Source organism: Argopecten irradians, chromosome 6 (genome assembly GCF_041381155.1).
Source record: "Argopecten irradians isolate NY chromosome 6, Ai_NY, whole genome shotgun sequence".
NCBI lineage: Eukaryota > Metazoa > Mollusca > Bivalvia > Pectinida > Pectinidae > Argopecten > Argopecten irradians.
Window position 1 is genome coordinate 25,261,446 of NC_091139.1, and position 16,334 is coordinate 25,277,779.

The 16,334-nt window shown below is 36.6% G+C and overlaps 1 protein-coding gene across 11 annotated transcripts in view; it reads right to left on the reverse strand.

The window, feature by feature from the left end:
- The window catches only part of LOC138325431 (single-stranded DNA-binding protein 3-like), a 105,193-nt gene that overhangs the window by 74,018 nt on the left and 14,841 nt on the right, over positions 1 to 16,334 (reverse strand). For all 11 annotated transcript variants that reach the window (XM_069271100.1, XM_069271093.1, XM_069271095.1 and 8 more), the window contains one exon: positions 12,138 to 12,179. In XM_069271100.1, the coding sequence (XP_069127201.1) occupies positions 12,138 to 12,179 (42 nt within the window). The remainder of the gene's footprint in view (positions 1 to 12,137; positions 12,180 to 16,334) is intronic.

Here is a 16,334-nt window from a genome sequence, read left to right on the forward strand (position 1 = left end):
AAAATATGGATGAAATCCATCCAAGGATGAAGGAGGAGTAGGATTTTAAAGCTAAAATTAAGAAAATTTGCCCTTTTGAGGCCCTGCCCCTCTGACCCTAGGGGTCCGACCAAGCTCATTTATATAAAATATGATTGTCCTTCCCTAATGAAGTTTCACACCAAATATGGATGAAATCCATCAAAGGATGAAGGAGGAGTAGGATTTTAAAGCTTAAAATAAGAAAATTTGCCCTTTTAGTGCCCCACCTCTTAGCCCCTAGGGGTCGGACCAGGCTCATTTATATAAAATATGATTTTCCTTCCCCAATGATGTTTCAAACCAAATATAGATGAAATCCATCCAAGGATAAAGGAGGAGTAGGATTTTAAAGCTTAAATTAAGAAAATTTGCCCTTTTGGGGCCCCGCCCCTCTGACCCTAGGGGTCGGACCAGGCTCATTTATATAAAATATGATTGTCCTTCCCTAATGAAGTTTCACACCAAATATGGATGAAATCCATCCAAGGATGAAGGAGGAGTAGGATTTTAAAGCTAAAGTTAAGAAAATTTGCCCTTTTGAGGCCCTGCCCCTCTGACCCTAGGGGTCCGACCAAGCTCATTTATATAAAATATGATTGTCCTTCCCTAATAAAGTTTCACACCAAATATGGATGAAATCCATCCAAGGATGAATATGGAGTAGGATTTTAAAGCTTAAAATAAGAAAATTTGCCCTTTTGGTGCCCCACCTCTCAGCCCCTAGGGGTCAGACCAGGCTCATTTATATAAAATATGATTGTCCTTTCCCAATGATGTTTCACACCAAATATGAATGAAATCCATCAAAGAATGAAGGAGGAGTAGGCTTTTGTATAAATAGTCTTACGCACGACGCACGGCGCACAGCGCACGGCGCACGACGATGGACGAAACGCAATGACAATAGGTCATCCTGACCTTCGGTCAGATGACCTCATAAAATATGATTGTCCTTCCCCAACGATGTTTCACACCAAATATGGATGAAAACCATCCAAGGATGAAGGAGAAGTAGGATTTTAAAGCTAAAATTAAGAAAATTTGCCCTTTCGGGGCCCCACCCTTCTGCCCCTAGGGTTAGGACCAGGCTCATTTATATAAAATATTATTGTCCTTCCCCAATGATATTTTACACCAAATATAGATGAAATCCATTCAAGGATGAAGGAGGAGTAGGATTTTAAAGCTAAAATTAAGAAAATTTGCCCTTTTTGGGGCCCCATCCCTCAGCCCCTAGGGGTCGGACCAGGCTCATTTATATAAAATATGAATGTCCTTCCCCAATGATGTTTCACACCAAATATGGATGATATCCATCCAAGGATGAAAGAGGAGTAGGATTTTAAAGCTTAAATTAAGAAAATTTGCCCTTTTGGGGCCCCACCCCTCAGCCCCTAGGGGTCGGACCAGGCTCATTTATATAAAAATATGATTGTCCATCCCCAATGATGTTTCACACCAAATATGGATGAAATCCATCCAAGGATGAAGGAGGAGTAGGATTTTAAAGCTTAAATAAAGAAAATTTCCTCTTTTGGAGCCCCGACCCTCTGCCCCTAGGGGTCGGACCAGGCTCATTTATATAAAATATGATTGTCCTTCCCCAACAATGTTTTACACCAAATATTGATGATATCCATTCAAGGATGAAGAAGGAGTAGGATTTTAAAGCTAAAATTAAGAAAATTTGCCCTTTTTTGGGCCCCATCCCTCAGCCCCTAGGGGTCGGACCAGGCTCATTTATATAAAATATGATTGTCCTTCCCCAATGATGTTTCACACCAAATATGGATGAAATCCATCCAAGGATGAAAGAGGAGTAGAATTTTAAAGCTTAAATTAAGAAAATTTGCCCTTTTGGGGCCCCACCCCTCAGCCCCTAGGGGTCGGACCAGGCTCATTTATATAAAATATGATTGTCCATCCCCAATGATGTTTCACACCAAATATGGATGAAATCCATCCAAGGATGAAGGAGGAGTAGGATTTTAAAGCTAAAATTAAGAAAATTTGCCCTTTTGGGGCCCCACCCCTCAGCCCCAAGGCATCGAACCAGGCTCATTTATATAAAATATGATTGTCCTTCCCCAATCATGTTTCAAACCAAATATGGATGTAATCCGCTCAAGGGTTAAGGAGGAGTAGGCTTTTGTATAAATAGTCTTACGCAGGACACACGGCGGACGGCGCACGACGACGGACGAAACATGATGACAATAGGTCATCCTGACCTTCGGTCAGATGACCTAAAAATCTTTACGAAAATGTTGTATGTTGTTCGGCATCAATTAAACCCCTATAAAATCATTGAGATCGGAGACCGAAACCTGAAAACAGGAAGTGGGCCAGCTAAAATTAAGAAAATTTGCCCTTTTGGGGCCCCACCCCTCAGCCCCTAGGGGTTAGACCAGACTGCTTTATATAAAATATGATTGTCCTTCCCCAATGATGTTTCAAACCAAATATGGATGAAATTCATCCAAGGATGAGGAAGGAGTAGGATTTTAAAGCTAAAATTAAGAAAATTTGCCCTTTTGGGGCCCCACCCCTCAGCCCCTAGGGGTCGGACCAGGCTCATTTATATAAAATATGATTGTCGGTCCCCAATGATGTTTCACACTAAATATGGATGAAATCCATCCAAGGGATGAAGGAGGAGTAGAATTTAAAAGCTTAAATTAAGAAAATTTGCCCTTTTGGGGCCCCGCCCCTCTGCCCCTAGGGGTCGGACTTATCTCATTTATATAAAATATGATTGTCCTTCCCCAAGGATGTTTCACACCAAATATGGATGTAATTCACTCAAGGGTTTAGGAGGAGTAGGCTTTTGTATAAATAGTTTACGCACGACGCACGGCGGACGGCGGACGGCGCACGGCGCACGACGACGGACGAAACACGATGACAATAGGTCATCCTGACCTTCGGTCAGATGACCTAAAAACTTCAAACTGTAGAGATTGAATCTTAAATTTCAACTCTGCCTATCTCACAAATTATTGATTGTTTAAGGCATATGTGAAGTAGTTGTACAATGCCTGCTTGGCCATGTTCAAATACTATATGCTAGAATCTGTTTCATCAGAGTTTTAATTACTAGATCTACAAATTATCCCTTCTTAACTCATGAAATATTGGTTCTAATGCTATAGAAAAGCTTCTAGACCAGGCATATTATCATCTTTAAATGTCAAAAGCTTATAAAAGGACAACAATATAACAAAATTGTTACATCATGTACCAACTCGAAATTTCACGAACATCGATACATAGAACTATTGAAATATCATAAAATCAAATATCATAAAAACTTAATATATAGGAATAAGAAAAAATTATTTGATCAATGCGATAAACAACACCAGTGAAGACAGAAATGACCTTTTAATACAATAATATCAAAAACAAGACAACTTCCTCTTGTTGAAATCTATGTACATATATTACATCCAACAATCGCTGATAACTGTTTAAACTTCCCGGTTATAGTTAATAAATTGTCCCGTTACACTAAGAAATGAACAGCGAAGGAGGGAATCCGCAGGAAGGGAAGGCTTTCTATAGTTGGAAACCTGTTACATTTTAAACAAACCTTTTAAAGACATATCTATACAGGTCCTGTTCTGGCCAAATGAAAACATAAATAACAATGGGGACAACCTACGTCATCGGAAGTGATATCGGGCACACAAAAACAATGAAAAAACGCCCGCTTCAAGATGAAAATCGGCTGAAATTATGACATAAAAGCAATGCATCTTCTAAACCTATCGCGCGTCAAAGACATTGTATTGTTAGAGACTCTGTGAAACTATAAGATATCGTCAAACTAGCTCAGATAATGCAAACACCTCGACACAATATTTTTCGACAGCAGGGATATCGGTCACATTTTATTCAATAAAACGTAACAAGTTGTAAAAAAATAAATTTTGCTGCCACAAAACCGTCCCATTTACTAATATGTATATATGACTATTGAAAGAAAATATTTCATTCATTATATCTTCTAGTGGAGAAACATAGACGGTGCTTAATTAGAAATTATGAAAGTGATATCGGTCACACTTAGAACTTTAGGGGTAACGGTCACATCCAAAATTACGAAAACTGAATATTACAGCATTGTACATGTAGTCGTTATTTACGCATTCATGCAACTCCAGTGGAAAAGCGCCAATACACTTTTATTGAATTTATCTGATCTTGAAAGATGACTTTTTAACCGATTATCAGCAATGGTTGGCGAGTTATAAAAAACCTTTCCCCCATTGTCATCCATCCGTCTTTTGTTTCTGTTATTTCTCTGAAAGTACTGGAGGGGTTTCATATGTAGATCCAGTTATGTATAAAATATTTCGGGATCAATCAGAAATCGAGATGGGAAACAAGAAAACATCATTTGTTTCGATACAAATACATGTATTTGCCAGAGAGTATTAAGGATCTATTTTAAATTCCATGTTTAGAAAGTCATCTTTCTTGATTCTAATAGTTGAACTTGCTGCTATGGTTCAAATTCCACATGTGAGCATAGTTATGCATATTTTATTTTGGGACCGATCCATTGACACAATGGCCAACTGGTAGTCATCTTTGGTTTTCATATAGGAGTTATTACCCATATTTATGTACTTAATGGACCTTCTTGGAATTTTATAAGTACTATCTCTCTCTTTACCATTGTTGTGCATAATGCACCAATTAAAGCACGGTAGTCGACAACTTGAAGTTCGTTGCCATGTAGACATACAACTATCAAATATCTTGTTTGATATAGATATTTTGATATTCATTTATGTCATAGGGTTGTATTTATTAATGCTCATTTTTGGGACAGATAATATTACAAAATAATGAATATTTGATTATCTTTGAAATTTTTGACTACCACGGTGCTTAATAGCATTCATATACATGTAGATATATTTACTTTTTCACTGCAACCCCACTATTTATACTTACCAAGTGCATTTGACATTCAGGGGTGCATGATCTGCTATCCGCCTATTTTCGTGTAACGTCATAATTTGTGTGCCATCCTTGACGATATTGCTTTTTTCCTTAGATATGCAAATATCTTTAAATGTTATCATACAATTGTTATCAAATGAAAATGCGTCCAGTTGACAATTAGGGGAGCATGAATGCCAACTGGACATCGGCTAATTCAACATGAAGCGCTAAAGATATTGGTCCCACATATCAAATTGACTAATTTGCAAATCCAATGGTAGACGTCACGATATTTCCTGGGCCTCTTGTTATCGACTGATTTGCTTTTATAATTTGTTTGCGTATGATCATTTGTGATATTGTTGTTAAGATATATTCTATTTACCTTTTCAACCGTTATAGTGTGTTTATTTGTATAAAGCAAATTATTGAGTTGAAAATCTTTGGAGAAACTATCAGTGAACTGTCATGAAGAACTGTACAAACGCTATCAGCTAAAAACCCTCAGTGATCCTGTCTATCATGTATTCACGTATCTCTGTTGCTTATAGACCAGTGTGGTTTTCCTTTTGTTTACATCGGATGCCTTTACATCTTTAAGTTTTATGTAGTTTCTTATATATTGTCACTGCGAAGTTTTTAAATTATAATTACTTTAACACAGAAACGTACTTCAAATTAGTACAATGGTACTACATGGAGATGTAGTTTGTCTTGGTAAGGGTTGCCCCAGTTCCACTTTGCTTCAGCAAGCATTCCACGCAAAGGCAATGCAAGAACAAATGGATATGTACAAATACATGTATAGACAAAAACAAAACAATATACAGTGTACGAATAATCAAAGTATTCAGCAAAAAAACAGTTACGATAATAGTTAATGATGTTTCATGTATCTCGTGGTATTTCCTCTTGAATGATTAGATAAGGAAAATCAAGCTGCAATATTTCAGCAATCTTTACGGAGCGACAAACCATTTCAAAAACTTTGGATTTGACCGTTACCATGTGAACGACATTCTTTTCAAAAACAACAAAACGCCAATTATACAGGTACGTCACTTTTGAAGCAGATAAAAATGAACTATAGTTACTACTTGAAATATAAGGTAATTTATATAAGTAAATAACAATAAAGTTACGAAATTTACACTTGACATATTTTCAGTGAATAAATTGTGACCGATAGCCACGCTGTCAAAACAAAAAAAACGGACGGATGAAGAGCAATGGACGAAAGGCGATTTCAATAGCTCGCCAACCATTTGCTGATAGTGGGTTAAAAGTCGTCTTTCAAGATCAGATAAATTCAATAAAGGTATTTTTTGCGGCGTATCCACTGGAGTCGCATGCTGCTTAAATAACGACTACATGTACAATGCTGTTATATTCAGTTTTAGTTACTTTGGATGTGACCGTTACCCCTAAAGTTCTAAGTGTGACCAATATCCCTTTTATAATTTCTAATAAAGCACCGTCTATGTTTCTCCACTAGCAGATATAACGATTGAAATATTTTATTTCAACATTCATATATTACACTTTAGTAAACGGGACAGTTTTGTGACAGCAAAATTTGTTTATTTACAACTTATAACGTGTTTGTGAAAAAATGTGACCGATATCCCTGCTGTCGAAAATTTTTGTGTCGAGGTGTTTGCATTATTTTAGCTAGTTTGACGATTTCTAATAGTTTCACAGAGTCTCTAACAACACACTGTCTTTGACGCACGATAGATTTAGAAGATGCATTGCTTTTATGTGATAATTTCAGCCGCTTTACATCATGAAGCGGGCGTTTTTTCATTGTTTTTGTGTGCCCGATATCCCTTCCGATGACGTAGGTTGTCCCCATTGAATAAAGAAGTAGAGATAATGTCTGTATGGGACTAGTCAATGAATTTGTTGTACAGGGCCTGGAGCTACCACATCCTGCATATATATAATTATAGGGACACACATACAGGTGTCTACCAATAGTACTGGTATAGTCCAAGTTTTACACCAAGCCAGGCAGATTAGAATACCACTATAAACCTTCCCTGTCTTAAAGAGATGTTGGAATAAACCCTCCCTGTCTTTAGAGATGTTGGAATAAACCTTGCATGTCTACAGAAATGATGGAATATACTTTCCCTGTCTAAAGAGATGTTGGAATAAACCCTCCATGTCTATAGAGATGTTGGAATAAACCTTCCCTGTCTATAGAGAAGTTGGAATAAACCTTCCCTGTCTATAGAAATGTTGGAATAAACCTTCCCTGTCTAAGATAGAGATGTTGGAATAAACCTTCCCTGTCTATAGAGATGTTGGAATAAACCTTCCCTGTCTAAGATAGAGATGCTGGAATAAACCTTCCCTGTCTATAGAGATGTTGGAATAAACCTTCCCTGTCTATAGAGATGTTGGAATAAACCTTCCCTTTCTATAGAGACGTTGGAATAAACCTTCCCTGTCAACAGAAATGTTGGAATAAACCCTCCCTGTCTACAGAGATGCTGGAATAAACCTTCCCTGTCTATAGAGATGTTCGAATAAACCTTCCCTGTCTAAAGAGATGTTCGAATAAACCTTCCCTGTCTATAGAGATATTGGAATAAACCTTCCCTGTCAACAGAAATGTTGGAATAAACCCTCCCTGTCTAAAGAGATGTTGGAATAAACCTTCCCCGTCTATAGAGACGTTGGAATAAACCTTCCTTGTCTATAGAGATGTTGGAATAAACCTTCCCTGTCTATAGAGATGTTCGAATAAACCTTCCCTGTCTAAAGAGATGTTGGAATAAACCCTCCCTGTCTAAAGAGATGTTGGAATAAACCTTCCCCGTCTATAGAGACGTTGGAATAAACCTTCCTTGTCTATAGAGACGTTGGAATAAACCTTACCTGTCAACAGAAATGTTGGAATAAACCTTCCCTGTCTATAGAGACGTTGGAATAAACCTTCCCCGTCTATAGAGACGTTGGAATAAACCTTCCCTGTCTATAGAGACGTTGGAATAAACCCTCCCTGTCTATAGAGACGTTGGAATAAACCCTCCCTGTCTACAGAAACGTTGGAATAAACCTTCCCTGTCTATAGAGACGTTGGAATAAACCCTCCCTGTCTATAGAGACGTTGGAATAAACCCTCCCTGTCTGTAGAGACGTTGGAATAAACCTTCCCTGTCTATAGAGACGTTGGAATAAACCTTCCCTGTCTAAAGAGATGTTGGAATACACCTTCCCTGTCTATAGAGATGTCGGAATAAACCTTCCCTGTCTATAGAGACGTTGGAATAAACCTTCCCTGTCTATAGAGATGTCGGAATAAACCTTCCCTGTCTATAGAGATGTTGGAATACACCTTCCCTGTCTATAGAGACGTTGGAATAAACCTTCCCCGTCTATAGAGACGTTGGAATAAACCTTCCCCGTCTATAGAGACGTTGGAATAAACCTTCCCTGTCTAAAGAGATGTTGGAATACACCTTCCATGTCTATAGAGATGTCGGAATAAACCTTCCCTGTCTATAGAGATGTCGGAATAAACCTTCCTTGTCTATAGAGATGTCGGAATAAACCTTCCTTGTCTATAGAGACGTTGGAATAAACCTTCCCCGTCTATAGAGACGTTGGAATAAACCCTCCCTGTCTATAGAGACGTTGGAATAAACCTTCCCTGTCTAAAGAGATGTTGGCATACACCTTCCCTGTCTATAGAGATGTCGGAATACACCTTCCCTGTCTATAGAGATGTCGGAATAAACCTTCCTTGTCTATAGAGATGTCGGAATAAACCTTCCTTGTCTATAGAGACGTTGGAATAAACCTTCCCTGTCTATAGAGATGTCGGAATAAACCTTCCCTGTCTATAGAGACGTTGGAATAAACCTTCCCCGTCTATAGAGACGTTGGAATAAACCTTCCATGTCTATAGAGACTTTGGAATAAACTTTCCCTGTCTACAGAAATGTTGGAATACACCTTCCCTGTCTATAGAGATGTCGGAATAAACCTTCCCCGTCTACAGAGATGTTGGAATAAACCTTCCCCGTCTATAGAGACGTTGGAATAAACCTTCCCTGTCTATAGAGACGTTGGAATAAACCTTCCCTGTCTACAGAAATGTTGGAATAAACCTTCCCTGTCTAAAGAGATGTTGGAATAAACCTTCCCTGTCTATAGAGATGTTGGAATAAACCTTCCCTGTCTATAGAGATGTTGGAATAAACCCTCCCTGTCTACAGAAATGTTGGAATAAACCCTCCCTGTCTAAAGAGATGTTGGAATTAACCCTCCATGTCCGTAGAGATGTTGGAATAAACCTTTTTATCAATACACTGAGTGTGTCATTGGTGATCAGGTGATTAAGCATCAAACTCATGTTTGAGTGTCCTGGGTTTGAAGCCTGGTCTGACTGTTAGGCTTTTCTCCTCTCCTGTTATAGAATTTGCAACAAAGGGTTATAAACCTAAGGCAGAACTCTAATAACCGGGTCAACTTTCATTAACCACACAGCTCAATTGGTAAAGGGGCAGTGTTGGAACTCAGTCAGGTTGTTACATTTTCTGTTACCTGTTTTCAAATGACTCCATGACAAAAAGTTCTTTGCTATTACAAACTAACCACTCCTGCCTGCTACAAAACTTAACTTCTATGGCTGACTCTACCATGAGCACTATGACCAAGAAACAACTCTAGTACTGTGACTTACAAAACTAGACCACAATGACCTACAAAACATGACCACAATGACCTACAAAACATGACCACAATGACCTACAAAACTAGACCACAATGACCTACAAAACATGACCACAATGACCTACAAAACTAGACCACAATGACCTACAAAACATGACCATTACAAACTACTTTCAAAATGTAATTGGGTGTGATTAATCCCTATTTGTACTCTGAACCCATAAACAGCTCACAGATGTTTAAATTTTAAATGAAACCCGATTCCAGCAAACACTTGTCATGTTCCAGTGTAAAATCATCAGGCCTTGTTTAATTATTTACAGTCAACATCTTAGCTCCATCACAGAAGACTACCAGGTTGTCTCCCATGGAATATGAACATCAGAACTCTCCTGTATAGAGATAGTTTTTTGTCAATAGAAACATAAGTTGGCGAATAATATCATAACAGTGTCTTCTAAACAGTCTCCTTCAATACCAAAGACTAAGGTGGCTTCTAGCTCCAATAATGATGCAATTCTTTGACAATTAAAACATGTCAGAGAAGAGCCACAACGTCCGGACAAGTCTTTGTTATAGTTTACAGCAATAAAATGATGGTAACACATGACACTCATCATCAATTAAGTCAATTATTTTGGGACTCATTTATTAAAGTTTATATCGAACAATACCATACTTTTGGAATCCAACACCTCCAGGACTGGCTTTCATCCAAAATTCTTGTAAGACAATAAATTTTCAAACCAAACAATCTGTCAACTTGAAAATCAAAAATTTAGTGACCTGGATTTTAAGCACCTGGTCTTAAGTATTGAAAGTCAGAGATTTTACTTTCACCAATAGATTCTAGTCTTGATAACAAGATATCAAATCAAGTCATGCAAAGCTGAACACACAGGAAATTTCAAATCAATTGGACAGCCTTCTAAATTGTTCTCTTAAGATAAAATCCACTACATAACTTGGTAATTTTGCTATTTAAAACCAGTTAGTATATACGTCAATGAATATCCTGCAGATTCTAAAATGCCATTTTCCAGTATCCTTCAAATGTATTGGTTCATTTTCATTCTAAAGCTTTGAAAGGACAACTTTTAATAGAATCCCATTGGTGTTGTGGTGGATCTATTCAGGAAAAGGCTGCTTGTTTTACACAATTGGACGTGAAGCATAGGTCACAGGTATGGGGTAGACAAAGCCATCTTTGAAACAGTAGTTTTATAAGACATGGTTTGTAAGCTAAACCCATGACAAAAAGGTAAGTGTCGTGCAAAACCTTCAAAGTTAACCTTCTTAGCATAAAAATGGCTGATGCCAACACGTACAATCTCCGTAAACTTGATTTGTGCTACAAGACATGTAGACTTGACTTCTACTAAAAGACATGTAAACTTGACTTATGCTCTTTGACATATTTGTAGACTTCCATCAATGGAGGCTGCAACAGTTTAAGACATTTTTGTATCAGATAAATTTTTATTGATACTGGGCGACAGGTAAACTAACTTGTAGACTGACAAAACCTTTGTATACTGAAAGCCTCCGTACACTGAACCTTGATGTCATCCTGTTATACACAGGTAAATCCTACATGTATACTGAACCTGTTAGACAGGTAAAACTGTAATTTGGAATTGATTAGATAAGAAAAACATCTGTATAATGAGTTAAACACAAATATTGATAGAGAAATTGCTTTGTACTCCATAAAACCCAATTCTTGAAACCTCTATATATTGAACTCATTCCCATCAGAAAAACTGCTGTATTCAGGACAATTGTTTTTCCCCAGAAAACCTCTGTATAATGCACTCATTTTGGCTGGCCATACAGTGAACTTCTTCTAGCTCACTGGTAAAACCTTTATAATCTGGACAATTGTTTCCAATGTAAACCTCTATATTATGAACTCATTTAGGCAGATTGTACATTCAACTTCTCCCTACTGGTAAAACCTTTATAATCTGGACAATTGTTTCCAATGTAAACCTCTATATTATGAACTCATTTAGGCAGATTGTACATTCAACTTCTTCCTACTGGTAAGACCTCTGTAATCTGGACAATTATTTCCAATGTAAACCTCTGTATTATGAACTCATTTAGGCAGATCATACATCAAACTTCTTCCCACTGGTAATTTATGAACTTATTTAGACTGGTCATTTCCTCTGGACCATTGTTTTCACAGTTAACCTTTCTATTATGAACTCATTTAGGCAGATCATACATTGAACTTCTTTCCACCGGTAAGACTTCTATAATCTGGAACTCTATTCATCAACAGACATGTCCTTCCTGTAGACTGATGAATGGTTAGATAATAAAGGCTAGTGTTCTCTGTCACAACCCATCATGTACATATATGTAAGACTATTTTTTATACAGGTACGTAGTACAGGTGTACAGGCATATGTGTAGGTAAGTTACAGGTGTTGTGACTAGTAGGACGTACGTGTAGTCATACTTACATGTGCTATCCCGTTTACCCCATACCCTGAATTTACAAAACCCTGAAAAACACAAAGCACAGAATAATTAACATCATGTATTGTCATTTAGTGGAATTGTTTGATTTGCAGGTTGTAAAATCACATATCATCTCTATGTTAAAGCATTTTACTTCAGTAATAAAGATTTTGTTGGCCAACCTACAATGATCAAAGACATTTGGGCATTAATATATTAAAACTCCAAGGAAAAAAATAACAACCATAAAACAAATTTGAAGATTTTACAATGATAAAGACTTACATTTATCTTATTATACATGTTTACAATATTAATATAGGAGACATGCTGCAGATCGAAGAACACATAATCAACATTATCTCTACCATAGAACATTTTTTGACTCTGTCAATCAATGCTTCATGCTTACAAATGTTTAAACGTTGTTTATATTGTTAAGTCTGAACTGTTCCAATGACACATCTGATAGCAGTGTGAATCACAGTGGGTACAGACATATTACGCATGAATTATCAAATTTACACAAAATTTACAACAGAAACTAAAAACTTGCAAAAACTATAACACAACTGGCAAAATCTTGATTGAGTCAGCATTCCAAGATCCTACGCATGTAGACCTGAAGAAAGATTTACTGAATGGATATGTTCCTTATCCTACACCTGAAGTTTTTGTAGACGTAAGAACAGGTTTCTTAAATTGACTGTCACTAAATTAAACTGTTATAGAGGTTTTCTTTAGAAGAAATACTTGAGATCTTGACTACCTCTTTTTAGATCTTTAAAGAATGCATAATATAGAGGTTTCTTAAAAACTTCCACAAAAATTGTAATCCCCCCCCCCTCCAAGACAAAAACAGTCAGCTTCCAGAGTTTTCTTTGTATAATTTGGTCATCTAACAAGATACCTTAGTCCAAAGCATACGACAGTAGTATATGGAAAACAGACTTTCACAATGTTATGAACAATACCAAGTTTACATAAGTTCTGGAAACCAGATTACAGAGGTTTTAAGATAATTTTTATATCAGTTCATATTTCAAGACTTTCATATTCACAATGGTCTGATTACACAGGTTCTAAATGTCAGATTACAAAGGTTTTTATTGTTTTTAAGTTTGGTAGACTACTTTCGAATTAAAAGTGGTATGATTACTTATAAGATTTGGACAGGTGTCTGGGGAGGGTCTAATTTTACAGGTGATACGGGTCAGATTAGGGAGGTTTTGATTTTTTATAAATCAGTTTGAATGTTGAGTCTTCTTTCTTATCAACAGTAAAGGTTGTCTGATTAGACAAGGTTTGGCCAGGTTTCAGGGAAGGCGACATGAATTCATAGGTGACCGTCTATATATAGAACTACAGTAAAGCAGTCCATAGGCAGCAGAGCAGAAAATACAATTGATTTTGTCCGATATTCTCTGTATATATCTTAAATATTTCATTTCTACCCATTGCCCATATGGAGAAGGTTATATGTGGTTATGAATCCTCCGTTACTATTAATCAACATTTCAAAACATTACAGATGAATATTTCTTTAAAGAATTTTCCTGAAATCTTATAAACCTGTTGAAGGCTTATTGTTTTTATTCTAAAATTTAATCTATCATATCAATTTTGTATACATAATTTGTTAGATTTCAAGCTTTTTTCAGTTTCAGTGAGAAATGAATGTGCATTTTTTGTTAAATTTCTGTATCAACAGAATGAGACAGGTAACAGAACAATACGAGAATTTTTTAAGTCTTCACATACCAAGTTTAAATCTTCCCATACCAAGTTTAAATCTTCCCATACCAAGTTTAAACCTTCGGAGAAACTACAGACTTTAAGATGAATTTTTATATGATCATGTGACTACCATCCTCTACAGATAATTATATGCATTTTCTGTAGTCTACCCAAGCTAAATGACTATAGAGTGTTTCATAAAAGTCTCTACGAAAAAAGGGAAAAACGGAGATATGCTTCCATAGTAGGAACATGAGGGTGACTCTGTACCATCAGAGTCCAATACTGATTTGCAGTTAAAATTGTAAATAAAAGGACCGAAGATCTCTATCACAAAGGAATGCTTTTATTTACTCTGTAGGTAAACTCTGACAATAGAGAAAGTCAGTTGATTTCTCAACAGCACTCCCCAACAGGGAAACCAGGTATATATATATATATACATATATATATATGCTGACTAGGCCTAGGCAGCCCTGATTACTGTAAACCTTCTGACAAAGAACACCAAGCCGCCAGCTCAGTATAGCTGTATGTACTCTGTACACACACACAACACCAGCATGGCCGCCCAGCAGGGAGCAGGCAGTCCCATGTTTACGTTGAAGCCAATATGATATCAACTGTTGGAACAATAACAGACTCTAAGGACAAGATACCCTGCTACTATATCTTCATCAGATACCTTTGTTTAGACCCCTTCTGATACACAATATTGGCATTCAATAACATTTGTCAACCATTCTCTGTCCATGCTAAAATACGAGACGGATGTTTATTTGTTTATTCATCAACAGGGGTTGAGGAGTTTTTTGGATTGAACTGGATTTTTCTTTTTACCAAATTGGTTATATATCTGATTGAACCTTCACAAATTGCAGTAATTAATACAACTCTAATTCAGATATGTCACTGAAACAAGGAATTAACTAATCTATGTAATGATGTCATATTTATATTAAAACATCAAATTGATTTCAAGAATATTTGTGTGATGTACATATTTCTAAGAAATTCTATCAATCTCCATTGCTTGCTTTATGAGTCTTTTATCTTTACTTATAAAGATCTTATTCTGGAACACATGACCTTGACCCAACAACCATGTAACTTGAACCAGCTATCAACCCCTCCTTCCCCCACCCCATCCAAAATAAAAAGTAGAGTGCCATTCATTCACTCTACTTATAAGTATTCTGGTATTGATGGCACCCTATGGTACCTCAAGAGTCATGCCCTAGTTCTCCTAATTCTCCCACTGGGGGGCCTCAGTGGAAGGATTCCCCATAAGGAGCCCCCCAGTATAATAATTGCATTAATAACCATAGCAGTAGCATCTGTAAGCTGACAAACTATGACTAACCCACAATTACAACTTTCTACTTTAGTAGCATCAATATACTGCATGGTGACACTGATCAGCTTCAAATTTAATAGTAAATCTATGCCAAACATTCTATATCAATCCAGGAAATCATACAAAGTTGTAAATAAATAGAAATTTTGATAAATAAATGAAGCCGTTTTCAGTTTGTTTATACTACTACTGGGAATTGGTCTATTCTTTTTAAATATTTTTCAATTTGAAAAGTTACGGAAGTGAGAACACTTGATTGAAGCAGTTCATACTAGTTTTGTCTAGCCTGTTCTGAGAACAAAGGAAAAATAATATATCTAAATTCTCAAAGTACCAGATCAAGTTTATGTGTACACATAGAATTACTTTTTATCTCAATCCGTCACATTGATCTATATAGATTTATGTTTCAGAATCCCCATTCCTACATGACGACCTTCCAATAATTCATATCTTTATCGATAAGTATTCCTACAGAGCCTACATGTGGTCAATGAAAGTTCTAGGAATCTTACTATAAGGTACTTCAATCTGTGAATCAGGTTGACATTATGACTGTATTTAATGCAAAATATTAAAGTGGTTATTCTGTAATTTGATTAAGAAGGATAAACAACAGGTGACAAGATAGATTGGTATTTTTACTGTTTAACATTAGTCTTTTTAAAGTGTTTGTATTTGTCAAGTTATAAGTACAATTTCTGTTGAAAGTATTGTGATACATCAAAGTTCAGTTCAATGAACTTTCATGATCACATGGTCTTCAAATGCTTATGTGAACCTAAAAGTAGAATAATTCTGCTGGTCTTTTGCCTGGTTACCTAAGGTGTCATAATACTATAGAAATAATTAATTCAGCCCCAATTTTAATGGTAGAGCAGGTCTCTTGCCATGTTGCTGTGGTTTCCTTCTAGTGCTGTGTTGGGTCTCCATTGTAAAGTATGGCTCAACTGAATTTACCCTGACTCTATATTTTATCCTATATTACAAGATCTCAATTATGGTGTCATGGCTTGGTCGCTGTGGTTATCTACTGGAACTATATTTGTCCTATATTTACCCTAAAACTACAGAGATTGTCATGGCCTTGTCGTTGTGGTTACCT